This window comes from Phyllobates terribilis, unplaced genomic scaffold (assembly GCF_046119375.1).
Source record: "Phyllobates terribilis strain yellow unplaced genomic scaffold, ASM4611937v1 Scaffold_9__5_contigs__length_417890890, whole genome shotgun sequence".
Taxonomy (NCBI): Eukaryota; Metazoa; Chordata; class Amphibia; order Anura; family Dendrobatidae; genus Phyllobates; species Phyllobates terribilis.
The window spans coordinates 411,886,820-411,902,534 of record NW_027362769.1 but is presented as its reverse complement, the minus strand read 5'-3'; the positions used below and the strand labels follow the sequence as shown (position 1 = coordinate 411,902,534).

The 15,715-nt window shown below is 48.3% G+C and overlaps 1 protein-coding gene across 2 annotated transcripts in view; it reads right to left on the bottom strand.

Moving 5' to 3' along the window:
- LOC141162673 (integrin alpha-X-like) overlaps nucleotides 1-15,715 on the bottom strand; it is a 182,224-nt gene that overhangs the window by 26,847 nt on the left and 139,662 nt on the right. Inside the window, exons 7-16 of one of the 2 annotated variants that reach the window (XM_073649024.1) lie at nucleotides 10,164-10,306; nucleotides 8,850-8,997; nucleotides 7,812-7,956; nucleotides 5,066-5,139; nucleotides 4,227-4,359; nucleotides 3,977-4,116; nucleotides 1,643-1,780; nucleotides 1,257-1,484; nucleotides 1,005-1,135; nucleotides 511-662 (exon numbers count right to left, since the gene is read on the bottom strand). In XM_073649024.1, the coding sequence (XP_073505125.1) occupies nucleotides 511-662; nucleotides 1,005-1,135; nucleotides 1,257-1,484; nucleotides 1,643-1,780; nucleotides 3,977-4,116; nucleotides 4,227-4,359; nucleotides 5,066-5,139; nucleotides 7,812-7,956; nucleotides 8,850-8,997; nucleotides 10,164-10,306 (1,432 nt within the window). Of the gene's footprint in view, nucleotides 1-510; nucleotides 663-1,004; nucleotides 1,136-1,256; nucleotides 1,485-1,642; nucleotides 1,781-3,976; nucleotides 4,117-4,226; nucleotides 4,360-5,065; nucleotides 5,140-7,811; nucleotides 7,957-8,849; nucleotides 8,998-9,119; nucleotides 9,276-10,163; nucleotides 10,307-15,715 lie in introns of those variants that run through there. The other variant, XM_073649025.1, reaches the window with a different exon arrangement.

The window sequence follows — 15,715 nt, the reverse complement described above, 5'->3', positions numbered from 1 at the left end:
TGGACCTGCCAGACCTCCAGACCTCATTACATTCCTTCTACCATAGTGGGGGACCCTCTACTGGACCTGCCAGACCTCCAGACTTCATTACATTCCCTCTGTCATAGTGGAGGACCCTCTACTGGACCTGTCAGACCCCGAGATCTCATTTCATTAACTCTACCATAGTGGAAGCCCCCACACTGGACCTGTCAAACCCCTAGACCTCATTACAATCCCTCTGCCATAGTGAAGGCTCCTACACTGGACCTGTCAGACCCCCAGACCTCATTACAGTCCCTATGCTGGATCAATAAGATGCACGGACCCTATTACATTCCCAGTCCCGTAGACATGGATCCTTATTGTTAGATCGCCTCCAACATGTAAATCAGACGACTTTGTGTAAATGACAGAACTAATGAATGACCATTATACTGAGCAGTAACGGCATTGTGGGTCTATATGTGGTCACAGATTGGTATATGCCATATTCCAATGGAACGCCCATCCCCATACCACCCACCTTACCTGTCGCTTCGGTGCTCTTCAGCCTTTTGTTGAAGCAGACATGAATTTCTGTCACCTGTTGTTTTCTAGTATCTGTACATTCATAGGAAGAAAGAGGAAACTGGGGTGGCCTGAAGATCATGGACACAATGACCTGGAGTACGGGCCGAGATCTGAATGGGGGAAACATGAACAATATGACCAGGAGCACAGAACACGAGAAGTGTCAGAGGCCTTAACTCCAACAAGTCATGAAATACCACATAAATCCTGGAGTGATCTGCCTAGACCAGTGGTTAAATGTCCCATTAACCCATTATAGGACGAATAATATGGTGGCCCAGGGGATCACACAGAGATCTGCATGGTAATGGTGGCCATTCATATAGTGACACAACCTCCACTTTTCTGATTACCCAGTTTTGGGGGAAAACGACCTTTACGAGTCGTACGCGACATCACAGGACAGAGCAGCCTCTGGAGTGGCCTGCGTGGTGCATAGGCCTCATTCTTACCTCAGTATGACCGTGACGCCTTCTCCCCCCACCGTCACATCCGGCAGCCCATCATTTGTCATGTCCAAGTTACCCGCCAGTGATCTTCCAAAGAACTGCATTCCACTTCTCATCTGACTTCCCTCAATGCGCTGAAGAACAAGTGGAAATGTAAAGAATGGCTGAAAATGGCGTCAACGTATCTTGATGAAGCAGAAGTTCAATCATGTATTAAGCTCCTTATCCTTTGCCTGTGGTTGTATCATAACCCACCTGTATACGAGTCATTCTGAAGCCTCCAACCTTCCCTGGGAAGATATACAAAGCTCCTTGACCGTCATTTTCAAAAGGGGCCCCAACAGCAAGATCTGGAAGCCCGTCTGCAGTCAGGTCTGGAAGAACGGTGATGGCTGCACCAAAATGTCCCATAGATTGGCTGCTCTCACCCTGAAGAGTCTCACGGCAGATGAGGGTGCTTGGTCTTATCTGAGGTTTCATCTCCTGCTGGGACCAACAATGGTGTAAAACATGGAGAAGTGACTTCCACAATCTACATACATGGAGAGGAGCTGCTCATGATCCCCACGGCACTGATGACATTCTGCAGGAGGAAGGTATCATCCATAGGCTCATGGCTATTAGATATCTAGAAGTCTCACCTGGGCAGAGACGGGGCACAGATAGACTCGTCCTCCTGGAGCTACTGGAGAATAATACGTTGGGGCTCCGACCACCAAGACAAAGTCTGATGGAGATGTTTTAACCATGCTCAAGGCTGATCCAAAGTACGATCCGATCTGTAAAGAAAACAGAAATAATACCCAAAAGCTCTGAGCTCTCGAGTGTCTCATTGCGATCTGTCCATTCAACTACCAGTCCAGGTGAAACTCCTCCAGTGACAAGTCATAGGTGATTGTGCAGAACTGGAGGCTGCAACGTCGGGAGCGGGAGACCTCCAGAACAAGTCATAGGTGATTGTACAGAACTGGAGTGCCAACGTAGAGAGCGGGAGACCTCCAGAACAAATCATAGGTGATTGCACAGAACTGGAGGGCCAACGTAGGAAGCGGGATACCTCCAGAACGGTGATTGTACAGAACTGGAGGTCCAACAAAGGGAGCGCGATACCTCCAGAACAAGTCATAGGTGATAGTACAGAACTGCAGCGCCAACATAGAGAGCAGGAGACCTCCAGGACAAGTCATGGGTGATTGTACAGAGCTGAAGGACCAATATAGGGAGCAGGAGAGACCTCCAGGACAACTCATGGGTGATTGTACAGAGCTGAAGGACCATTATGGGGAGGAGGAGAGACCTCCTGGACAAGTCATGGGTGATTGTTCAGAGCTGAAGGACCATTATGGGGAGGAGGAGAGACCTCCTGGACAAGTCATGGGTGATTGTTCAGAGCTGAAGGACTATTATGGGGAGGAGGAGAGACCTCCTGGACAAGTCATGGGTGATTGTTCAGAGCTGAAGGACCATTATGGGGAGGAGGAGAGACCTCCAGGACAACTCATGGGTGATTGCATAGAGCTGAAGGACCAATATACAGAGCAGGAGAGACCTCCAGGACAAGTCATGGGTGATCGTACAGAGCTGAAGGACCAATATAGGGAGCAGGAGAGACCTCCAGGACAACTCATGGGTGATTGTACAGAGCTGAAGGACCATTATGGGAAGGAGGAGAGACCTCCTGGACAAGTCATGGGTGATTGCACAGAGCTGAAGGACCATTATGGGGAGGAGGAGAGACCTCCTGGACAAGTCATGGGTGATTGCACAGAGCTGAAGGACCATTATGGGGAGCAGGAGAGACCTCCAGGACAAGTCATGGGTGATTTCACAGAGCTGAAGGACCATTATGGGGAGCAGGAGAGACCTCCAGGACAAGTCATGGGTGACTGTACAGAGTTGAAGGACCATTATGGGGAGCAGGAGAGACCTCCAGGACAAGTCATGGGTGATTGTACAGAGCTGAAGGACCATTATGGGGAGCAGGAGAGACCTCCAGGACAAGTCATGGGTGATTGTTCAGAGCTGAAGGACCAATATAGGGAGCAGGAGAGACCTCCAGGACAAGTCATGGGTGATTGCTCAGAGCTGAAGGACCATTATGGCGAGCAGGAGAGACTTCCAGGACAAGTCATGGGTGATTGTACAGAGCTGAAGGACCATTATGGGGAGGAGGAGAGACCTCCTGGACAAGTCATGGGTGATTGTACAGAGCTGAAGGACCATTATGGGGAGCAGGAGAGACCTCCTGGACAAGTCATGGGTGATTGTACAGAGCTGAAGGACTATTATGGGGAGGAGGAGAGACCTCCTGGACAAGTCATGGGTGATTGTACAGAGCTGAAGGACCATTATGGGGAGCAGGAGAGACCTCCGGGACAAGTCATGGGTGATTGTACAGAGCTGAAGGACCATTATGGGGAGCAGGAGAGACCTCCAGGACAAGTCATGGGTGATTGTTCAGAGCTGAAGGACCAATATAGGGAGCAGGAGAGACCTCCAGGACAAGTCATGGGTGATTGCTCAGAGCTGAAGGACCATTATGAGGTGGAGGAGAGACCTCCTGGACAAGTCATGGGTGATTGTACACAGCTGAAGGACCATTATGGGGAGCAGGAGAGACCTCCAGGACAAGTCATGGGTGATTGTACAGAGCTGAAGGACCATTATGGGGAGCAGGAGAGACCTCCAGGACAAGTCATGGGTGATTGTACAGAGCTGAAGGACCATTATGGGGAGCAGGAGAGACCTCTAGGACAAGTCATGGGTGATTGCACAGAGCTAAAGGACCATTATGGGGAGCAGGGGAGACCTCCAGGACAAGTCATGGGTGATTGTACAAAGAGACAATGCAGGGAGCAGAAGACTTCCATGTACAAAGTCATAGGTAACTGTATACACCTGGAGGGCACAGCATAGGGAGCAGGTCATAGGTGACTATTTGAGATCGCAGAAATGTCATCATGGTGGGTCATCACCTGGTCACCGAGGACATTGGCTGCCGAATTCCAGCGAGCACTCTGTGTGTCCCATCTGAAGACCAGGACCTTTCCAGAATGTTGGAATCGGGGGGCGCCCATTGCGATGATGTCAGATTGTAATTGCAGCACAGAATAACCTTAAAAAAAAAACATTTCAGCAAATTCAGATCTGAGAATCCAAACCTGCTCCTCGTGTCTGGAGGATGATACACCAACCATTCACCAGGAGGAGTACTGTCATCCTCACCCATATACGAGTCCTTCATGTCAGTGTTCTCCTCCGTCACATTTATAAAGGTCACCTTTTGCTGACCGATCCGGTAATTGTATGCCCCACCTGTCCAACCATAGGCACCAACTGCTCCGAGGAGAGCGCCATCCTAAACACAGGAAAAACCTGATGTAACATGCATATATGAGATGTAGATGGGAGGACAAAGTATATATCGTATATATAGGGGAGGGGGACTTGTATATAGTCCTTGTATAGAAGAATGTCCGGCCATCTGTTCGTGACCTCAAGCTGAAGCGCACTTGGGTTATGCAGCAGGACAATGATCCAAAACACACCAGCAAGTCCACCTCTGAATGGCCTAAGAAAACCAAAATGAAGACTTTGGAGTGGCCTAGTCAAAGTCATGACCTTAATCCGATTGAGATGCTGTGGCCGGACCTTAAAAAGGTGGTTCATGCTCGGAAACCTCCAATGTGGCTGAATTACAACAATTCTACAAAGATGAGTGGCAAAAATACCTCTAGAGCATTGTAAAGACTCATTTCCAGTTATCGGAAACGCTTGATTTCAGTTGTTACTGCTAAGAGTCCAACCAGTTATTAGGTTTAGAGGCAATCACTATCACACAGGACCCTGTAGGTTTGGATTTCTTTTTCCCTTAATAATAAAGACCTTCATTTAAAAACTGCATTTTGTGGTTACTTGTGTTATCTTTGTCTAATATTTACATTTGTTTTGTGATCTGAAACATTTAAGTGACAAACATACAAAAGAATAAGAAATCAGGAAGGGGGCAAATACTTTTTCACACCACTATATGTATGAGGATGATCCAGATATGGGTCTCTTACCGGGGTGATGACTGCACTGAATCCTTCCTGTGAATACTCCATCTCAAATGATTGTCCGGTGAGTGACTCTGTACCTGCGGGGACATGAGAGGTGATGACTCACACGCGACCGGGGTCATCGATGATGAGAGACAATCGGATGAATGTCTGCCATCAGAGCTTGTGAGTCCTCCTGAGGGTCCTCCTGTGAGTACCCTTAGAGTCCTCCTGTGAGTCCTCCTGATAGTCCTCCTGTGAGTCCTCCTGTGAGTCCTCCTGTGAGTCCTCCTGTGAGTCCTCCTGATAGTCCGCCCGTGAGTCCTCCTCAGATTCCTCCTGTGAGTCCTCCTGAGAGTCCTCCTGAGAGTCCTCCTGAGAGTCCTCCTGAGAGTCCTCCTCAGATTCCTCCTGAGAGTCCTCCTGAGAGTCCTCCTGTGAGTCCTCCTCGGATTCCTCCTGTGAGTCCTCCTGAGAGTCCTCCTGAGAGTCCTCCTGGCGGTGCTGTTACTGGGACGCAGTGTGGCGTACCGGAGGAGCCCGACCAGTACCGGATGATGGGGAATTATACTGGTTGCCGGTCTTTCTACAGGAGAGACATTGTGATATAAGATCTGATGCAGAGTGACAACTGCTGGGGGAAATGTAATGTGACCATATTGGTTGTCAGTCACCCCACATCCCGGAGACTGTGGACATTATTATAGTCAGAACTCACAACTTTAAGAGAAAGAAGAACAAACTAAATGGCAAACTTTTGCCAGACTCATTTACCATGCTCTCTCCTCTGGCAGGAGGAGTTGTCAGAGGGTCGGTAACAGTGAGGGACACTCAGCAGACCCCCGAGACTGCAGAGACTGTCGGCTGGAGCTGCGGGGCTGGGACCTCGCTCTCTATATTGGGTCCGGCTCTTTTTTGCGAGACAAACTGTCATTTTTTCAGTGCCATTTTGCCAAATCCATCAGTAAGGCCATGTTCACATTCAGTGTAAATGCTGCTTTTTTTTTTTCTCTCTTCTCTGATTCTTGCTGCGCTTTTAGGCCTTCTCCCCCTTATTTGACGTGTTTCTGGTGCAGATGTGAAGCCGCGTTTTTAATGTGTTTTATATAGTGCAGAAAAGTTTCTGCAGCTTTTCACCTGCGTTTTTTTAGGCTCCACATAGAAGAGAAGAGAGAAAAAAAAAACACCAAAACTGCACAATTTAGACCATAGGGGGCGCAGTTTTCATGAATTCACATCTACTTTGCTTGGACAGTTATACAGCGGAATTTCTGTGCAAAAAAAGCAGCAGAAAATCTGCAGCATTTATACTACATGTGAACACAGTCTAAAGCAAAGTGGACGTGATTCCATGAAACCTCCGCCCTCGGTGCGTCTGTCGTGCTGTGCGGTTTTAGTGCTTTTTTCTTTTTATCTCTATAAGCTTCTATGTGGAGCCTGAAAAAAAATGCAAGGAAAAAACTGCAGGTGCTTCTTTAAGTGCAGAATCAAGACATTTCTGTACTATAGAAACCACATTAAATGCATTGCTGCACATCTGCATCAAATGATGGGGAAAATGCATGAATAATCACTGTAAATAATCTGATTACTGTGTTGTGCGGGTCGAATTTACAATTACAGAGATACAAATATGTCTATTGTTTGCTGATTTCTCATTTATTTTAAAAAAAGTGGATTAAAAATATTGTAATTGTTTTTCATTATGTTTTAGTAATATTATTGCAAGAAAAAAATCTATTTAAAGAGTAAGAATACAATGTACATTCAAGTGCTGAAAATTCTCCTATACGTAACACTGCAGCCTGTGGATGAAAGCTATTGCTGCTGCCTCTAATGCTACGGGTTGAGAGTTTGAATCCCGGGAAGACTAGACCTCAAAATAAAAGAAGAATGAGATAAATGAATGTAAGTGTGTACAGAGCACAGAGATGCCAACTCTCCTCGGAGAAGGAAATATTAAGTAGTGAACTGTCTGTCTCTGTTCCTAGGGATACTCCTGATGGTGAGGAAGCCTGGGTCTCATTCCTCACTATGCTCCTGAGTAGCACTAATCTGTTAAGTGTATAGGGAAAACACAAACAAGATAGTCAGGTCAAAACAGATGCACACAGCACTCTCACAGGGAAAAATACTAAGGAACATAAGTATAAAGCCCTAAGGGCCACAAAGTGACATAAAGACAAAAGGAGAGGCTTCACCAAACACCGCTTGCAATAAACTTTGGAATATCCACCAGTAAACCAGGATGTGTCAAGCTCTCCAGACCAGGATAGAGTAATTGTAGCTGGCATTACCAGCATAGCAAAGCCAACATATATAGAAGGAGAGCAGACATGACTGGTTCTCCCACAGAGTGTGACTAAAGGAGATTAACAATGTAGCCCAGCAAAGATTTAACTCTTGCTAACCTGGCTAGGAGCTACAGGTCTTTGAGTCGATGCCCAAGTCACCCAGTGCTGATCATAGCTATCAATGGAGTTAAAAGGAAGAGTGTAAGATGTGGATTCCACAGACCTTAACGCCACCGTGACAGTCAGTGATACAAGGACTGAAACCTGCACAGCAGGAGAGGAGTGAAAGTTGGGACCTGGCCTAGGTAGACAGATCTGTTCAACTGGATCTGGCACGGTTGGCAGATATATTATAGGTCCCCCCCCCCCCTCCGGAGACTACGGATATTATAACATTTCCTTCCACAGGTTACAGAGTTAATGGTGGAGATGTAGGCGGTAAGTAGGAGAGAGCGACGATGACACTTCACACCAACCTTCAATAGCAAAGATCTTCTCCTGCAGCTTCTTCTGGATGTCGTTCAGAGCAGAGAAGTCATTGACTTGATAGATGCTATCATTAGATGAGGCGATCATCAGTAACTCGTTATAAGCTGAGGGAGTGTTGAAGGACTCGCCCACCTAGGAGGAGGCACAATTGGTGGCTGGTGAGAGATAATGTATCTAATATTATGCTCAACATAATGACTACGAAATAAGTCCCAATAGTGGTGGCCTCTCCTTGACCCAAGGGCGAGACCTATAACCTGACCTCTGACCTGATTGGCAGGACTGGAGACCTGACCCTGTCTCAAGGGTGGGACAGGTGGTCTGACTCTGACCCGGAACCGGAACAGGAGGTCTAACTTTGACATGAGGGCAGAACTGGTGGCCTGACTCTGACTCAAGGGTGGGACAGGTGGTCTGACTCTGACTCTGACCCAGGACCGGGACAGGAGGTCTAACTTTGACATGAGGGTGGGACCAGTGGCCTGGCTCTGACCCAAGGGCAGGACTGGTGGCTTGACTCTGACTTGAGGCCGAGACAGGCGGCCTGACTCTGAGCTGACAGAGGGAATAGTGGCCTTACCCTCACAGGAGGACGGGACAGGTAGTTGGAATCTGACCCATGGTCGGGACTGGTAGTTTGACTCTGACCCGAGGGCAGGACCGGAGGCCTCAGTCTATTTTTAGTATAATGATGTAGACAACATGTTCTTTCTCGGGCAAACACTTCTCCTTCCTCGACAGGTTTTGTATGTCACAAAATGCAAATTGCCTCTTCAGAGAGGAAGAGGACTTGTACTCTATAGCGCCACCTATTGGAAGCAGCAATCCTACACTTCAGAATCGACGCTTTAATGAGTCGTGCAATATGACTTAGGATGAAAGTCAAATCAGAATCTCAATTTGCAGCCACAGTGTTTCGGGCTGTTGCCCCTCATCAGTGCAAAGCATGAGATCTGATTTGGCTAGATGAGAGGCTTTTGTGACCTATGTCATAAAAGAAATACAGACGATTCTGGAAAATTTACCCCAATAGAAATGCGCTGGATCCCAAGCTCCTCGGCTTTTCTTGTTGTTTCTCTAAAACTAATGGTTTCACCATTTGATTCCCCATCTGTGATGACAATGAGAAGTTTCCGGGCAACTTTCCGTGACAAAGGGATGAAAAGATCATTACTGTGGAAAGAGGAAAGGGGGAAGATTATCAGCAGAGACCGGAGAACCAAAACCTCCAAGAACCCCGGATCCAGCACCCGCGGGCCGTCCTCATATGGCAGAGACTGGCAGTATGACGGCACCTGGTGCAGGATACATGACGCAGGTACATGGATGAGGAAGGAACGGCCAAGCCAGCCATCAACGTTGCATCCTGCCGTCAGCCTCCCCAGAAGTATGGCATAAAGCAGGCACCAGTCCGTGGCGCGCACAGACCCTTCACATGCTACATTCTACACCTGCATACCTCTAGCGTCTGGGACGGGCCTGGGTTGCCAGGGCAGCAGGATGAGTCATTCACTCTCTGCTATGCACGGCTTGCCCAGAACACGCCCGGCTGCAGGAAAGGGCAGAGCATTTGTAATGCAGGATGCTGATTCGCTGGACTGGATAGTTGGATCATATTTATACTCCCACCCACACACTCATAGCCACGCCTCCTGACGAAGCCACGCAGGCGAAACGCGCGTCGAGGCGCGCTATCAGCCCCCTCCTGGCAGAGCGTGCATAGCACATAGAACATGTCACAAGGTAAAAATTATCACTATATCTATGTATTATATTAGAGTCATATGGTTCTAGTGCATGCATCTAAACGTGTATTGCATAAGGATTGCCTCATGACTGTCTATCCCTGATAGTTCTTCCACTTCCTCTATATAGGAACTTAACACATTTGCTTGCTTATTTGCAGACTGCATTTCAAATACTGATATACTCTGCATTAATGAGATCAGCGCTTGACTATATTATACTCCATGGTCGAATAGATCAGGATTTGACAGTATCTTACTACTAGATTATCATTCTGTTGCAATCTGTCATTGGGTATATATAGATATCTTTATATATAATTATTTACTGATTTCTGTGACACTCTTCTATGGGGGGGGATGGTCTCCTTTTATTGGCTTCTTTCATCTGCCTATCTGGTTCTGCTTCTTTCACCAGTCACCACTAATATTATGTAAACTCTTTTATGGTTGTCTATTTATAAAATAATAAATATACATTTTCATTAAGAGCTCTTTCTCTGGCTCCCTTCTTTGGAAATTCGTGTCAATATAGATGTGGCTGACATTTTGGATATAGATTCTCCTGCTCCCCCTTTTTTACGTGCTACGTACACGGCCTTCAGGATGGCGGTGCGCGTCCTCGTGGAACCTCCATTCTGATATCTAATGTTTAGCTCATCGGTCAGGTCCTTATTCTGAAATCTTCTGAATGTAAACTCCACCGTAACATCTTGAGAGTATTGTATCAACGCAAACTGCAGAAGAAGGAGAAGAAGAAGTCACAGGACAGCCAATCACCCACCCAAAACCCACCACATAATAACCCATAATCCACCACATCATCACCCATAATCCACCACGTCATCACCCATAATCCACCACATCATCACTCATAATCCACCACATCATCACCCATAATCCACCACATCATCACCCATAATCCACCACATCATCACACATAATCCACCACATCATCACCCATAATCCACCACATCATCACACATAATCCACCACATCATCACTCATAATCCACCACATCATCACACATAAGACAACAAATCATCACCCATAATCCACCACATCATCACACATAATCCATCACATCATCACCCATAATCCACCACATCATCACACATAATCCACCACGTCATCATCCATAATCCACCACATCATCACACATAAGACAACAAATCATCACCCATAATCCACCACATCATCACACATAATCCATCACATCATCACCCTTAATCCACAACATCATCACCCATAATCCACCACGTCATCATCCATAATCCACCACATCATCACACATAAACCAACAAATCATCACCCATAATCCACCACATCATCACACATAATCCACCACATCATCACCCATAATCCACCACATCATCACACATAATCCACCACATCATCACACATAATCCACCACATCATCAACCATAATCCACCACGTCATCATCCATAATCCACCACGTTATTACACATAAGCCAACAAATCATCACCCATAATTGAACATATCATTATTGATAATTCATCAAATCATCACCCATAATTCACCACATAATAACCCATAATCCAACACATCTGGAATGGATCCAGTTTTGGGTTCCACAATTTAAAAAGGATATTCAGAAGTTAGAGTCACTTCAAAGGCGGCAACTAGTATATTACACGGGATGGAGGCCTCTCCTACATTACACGGGATGGAGGCCTCTCCTACATTACACGGGATGGAGGCCTCTCCTACATTACACGGGATGGAGGCCTCTCCTACATTACACGGGATGGAGACTTCTCCTATATTACACGGGGTGGAGACCTCTCCTATATTACATGGGATGGAGGCCTCTCCTACATTACACGGGATGGAGGCCTCTCCTATATTACACGGGGTGGAGACATCTCCTATATTACATGGGATGGAGGCCTCTCCTACATTATACGGGATGGAGACCTCTCCTATATTACACGGGGTGGAGGCCTCTCCTATATTACACGAGATGGAGGCCTTTCTTATATTACACGGGATGGAGGCCTCTCCTATATTACACGGGATGGAGGTCTATCCTACATTACACGGGATGGAGACCTCTCCTATATTACACGGGATGGAGGCCTCTCCTGTATTACACGGGATGGAGGCCTCTCCTACATTACACGGGATGGAGGCCTCATCTATATTACACAGGATGGAGGCCTCATCCATATTACAGGGGATGGAGGCCTCTCCTATATTACACGGGATGGAGGCCTCTCCTATGGGGGGTGCGTCTTATAGTCCGAATGTTGGGGGGTGTATATGTGTCTCCCCAGGCCTGGATGCCACAAATATTAAAGGCTGTGTCTGAGAGCAGGAGGGAGGTTCCCTGGTCAGGGACCATTAGCATGCAGCACCTCCTGTCCCAGGCCAGTAGGGGGAGCAGGCTGCCCCTATAAAAGCTGGAACTGGGGCAGGGTTAGAGAGACCAGAACCCACTTCTGAAGTGTCCAGAAGTGTCCCTTAGAGGAAGGGACAGGTCAGCAGCAGCTGAGGAGTCCGTGAGGCAGAGGAGAGACTGCAAACCAGGGACAGAGGCGACGAGAGCGGGTCCTGGCTGAGAGAACCGATCTACCGGACATTGGGGTCCGAGGCTGTCAGGGTTGCAAGCCCAGCAGCAGAGAACCAACTCGCGAGGGATTTCAGGTCCCTTGGCCTAAGAAGCCTGGAGGCTCCGCCACACAGAGGGACCAGTACAGCATGGAGAAGCAAAAGGTACCGAAGGCCCGAGTCGCAAGCCATACAGGCAAAGTACACGGCCAGCTCAGGGACGTGAGCTATCATACCACGAAAAGGGGGATAGTCAGCAAGGGCATAGAGAGAACGGTAGGCCTACACACTCACCCTGACCAGCGGAGCTCGCCCGAATGCCCTCAGACACCCAGGCCCATTCCTGCCCGGTACTCCTGTTGGGTCAGTAATAACATCTGCAATAAAGACCCTGGACTGTTTGAAGCGGACTCTGAACTCTTACTATTGCGGCCTGCACTATCACCCCCAGCATTCACCTACACTGCCCTGAGGCTACACTCTTCCCGTGGGGAGTTGTCCTACCCCTGTGCTGCACACCAACACCAGCCTCAGTGGTCTGCCTCGCAGCGGCAGTTATCCCTGACCGCAATCCACGGGGGGCATAGTCGGACATTCAAAACACTGATAAATAGACTGCCACAGCATTTGGTCTCACCACCCTGAGCCACGAGATCGGGTTGTCACTACTACCCCCAGCATCGCATAGAAGCCCGGTTCCGGGTGCCCCACGGCCCAGGGGGTGAGTCATATATATATGTGGGGTATGGGGGGGAGTGGCAGCGGTGGAGGAGCGGGGCACAGGAGGCAGCAGCCGCCCGCTGCAGCCTACACTGTCCCCGCTGCTAAAGAAAATGAATATTCACTGCTCCCCACGACCATGGGGCGTGGGGAGCAGTGAATATTCATGCTTCTTAATAGCGACACACAGTGTAGCCGGGCTGCGGCTCCTGCTGCTGCCAGAATCGCACGTGCCCGCTGTTAAAGGGCATGAATATTCAACCTCTCTCCTCGCCCATGGGCATGGGGAGCGGTGAATATTCATGCCCTTTGATAAGCCGGCACACGCGATAGCCCGGCAGCAGCAGGAGCCGCAGCGCGGCTACGCTGTGTGCCGGCTATGAAGGAGAGTGAAGTCACTCTCCCGACACACACAGTCCCGGCGTGGGGAGCAGTGACTTTCGGCAGCTGATCTCTCCATGTGAGCCACGCATGGCAGTGACGTCACGGGCAACTCACATGGAGAGATCAGTGCGGGCAGACAGGACGCAGCGCTGGAGGAGAGAAGAAAGGTGAGTAGGAGTGTTTATTTTTTTATGTGCAGCCTGATGGAGATTAGGGGGACCATGCATACTAGGATAAGGATGAGGGGGCCATACATACCAGGGTAAGGATGAGGGGACCATACATACCAGGGTAAGGATGAGGGGACCATACATACCAGGGTAACGCTGAGGGGGCCATACATGACAGGATAAAGATGAGGGGGCCATACATAACAGGATAAAGATGAGGGGGTCATACATAACAGGAAAAAGATGAGGGGGTGTGTCAGGAATATTAGAAAATATTAATATCAGGAAAATGTCCTTCCATCTGCGTGACACACATGTTCACCCCTCCCTCACCCACTCCTTCTGCCAGCACAAAGCCCCAATTAACGCGCGACTGATAAATAGTTATTCACACACGGCCAGGGAAGAAGTGTTAAAACTTCGTTAGGGAACCAAGCCTCTTGTCTCTGAGAGAGCAGGGGGTAATTACAACCGCAGGCTTGCACTAATTTACGTGTACTTGTGAAGACTAGTTCCCGAGCCTCAAAGGAAAGTTTGTAGACGAACTGACTCCGATATTAGTTATGAAATAATATGAGTTCTATAGGTCCGACAGTAACGGGACCCATATGTGTAGTGACCAAATCAGACCCGGATTATGTAGGTCACTTTCCAGGGCCGTAACCAACATCGGGGGGCCGTAGTGCAAGAACCCCGGATTAGCAGACTGCAGCGATGTGATGCGTGATGTCAAAATAAAGATAAAATCATGAGGGAAAATATGGCGTAGTTTGCGAGCTTCTGCGATTAACGGGCGATGAGTTATCGCAAAAGTCAGCATTTCTAATAAAAATCTACAGGCTGAAGACCGGCCCACATGATGTCACCGCAAGGGGCATGTGGCCAGGTCTCTCCTTAGGTATAAAGTAATCTATGGAGAAGACAGGAGCACTCATTGCCAGGGGGGAATAAGAATTATAAGCAACGGGTCCTGTTCAATAACAGCATAATCTGGAGAGCCCCTCCTCCACCTATATAGAATCGTCTCCACGATCGTATAGTGTAAGTAATTTATCTTCTCTTTCCTCCTGTTTATTTTATGTAACTGCCTATGTATTTTAATGTCCCCTTTGTAACATCCTTATGTATATATTTTTCCTAAACACTGCCTCCCTTTTTGGATTAAATATAAAATTTAATAGTTCTGTTTCTTTTGTTCTGTAATCGTTCTCCTCCCCGAAGCCATAAACGCTACCGGGTTGGTTCCTGACCCGATATCAGTCTTTTAACGGACTTGTATCAAACGAGAACTGGTGGCAGCATACCATCTGGGGGGATTTGAGGAAGGCTGGCAGTGATGGTCGGGGGTGTGGATATATATTACTGGCGCGGCCAGGGAAATATATATATACCACCCTCACTGCAGAGGGCCTCAAATACCCAGTGGGCTACAGGACGGCCTCTCCGGCGACCACTCACTCTAGGTGGAGTACCTTGACTGACCTGAGAGGCAGGGGGCGCCAGAGAGCTGTGCCCGTATCGTGGCGTCACGGATTAGTGACGTGTAAGGGACAACACACACCCCACAGTGTCTTCCCCCGCTGGTGGCAGCTTCCTGGCACTACTTACTCTAGGTGCAGTACCTTGACTGACCTGAGAGGCAAGGGGTCGCCAGAGAGCGGCACCCACCGGCCGGCAAGTTTTCCTGACAGGGCGATACATGACAGGATAAAGATGAGGGGGTCAAACATACCAGGATAAAGATGAGGGGGCCATACATAACAGGATAGGGATTAGAGGTGCCATGCATATCAGGATGGGGATTAGGGGTGCTATGCACACCAGAATGGGGATTAGGGGTGCCATTCATACCAAGACGGGGATGAGGAGTGCCATGTATATCAGGATAGGGATGAGGGGTGCCATGCATACCAGGACAGGGATTAGGGGTGCCATTCATATCAGGATAGGGATTGCTGTGCCATGCATACCAGGATGGAGATTGCTGTGCCATGCATACCAGGATAGAGATTAGGGGTGCCATGCATACCAGGATAGGGATTAGGGGTGCCATGCATACCAGGATAGAGATTAGGGGTGCCATGCATACCAGGATAGGGATGAGGGGTGCCATGCACACCAGGATAGCGATGAGGAGTGCCATGCATACCAGGATAGGGATGAGGAGTGCCATGCATACTAGGATGGGGATGGGGACCACATATAAAAGGAAGGGGGGGGCATATATACCAGGATAGGGGATATTGTCAGAATTGGGGGATATTACCTCTATACCAGTTTCAGCAGCAGACCCCCTCCC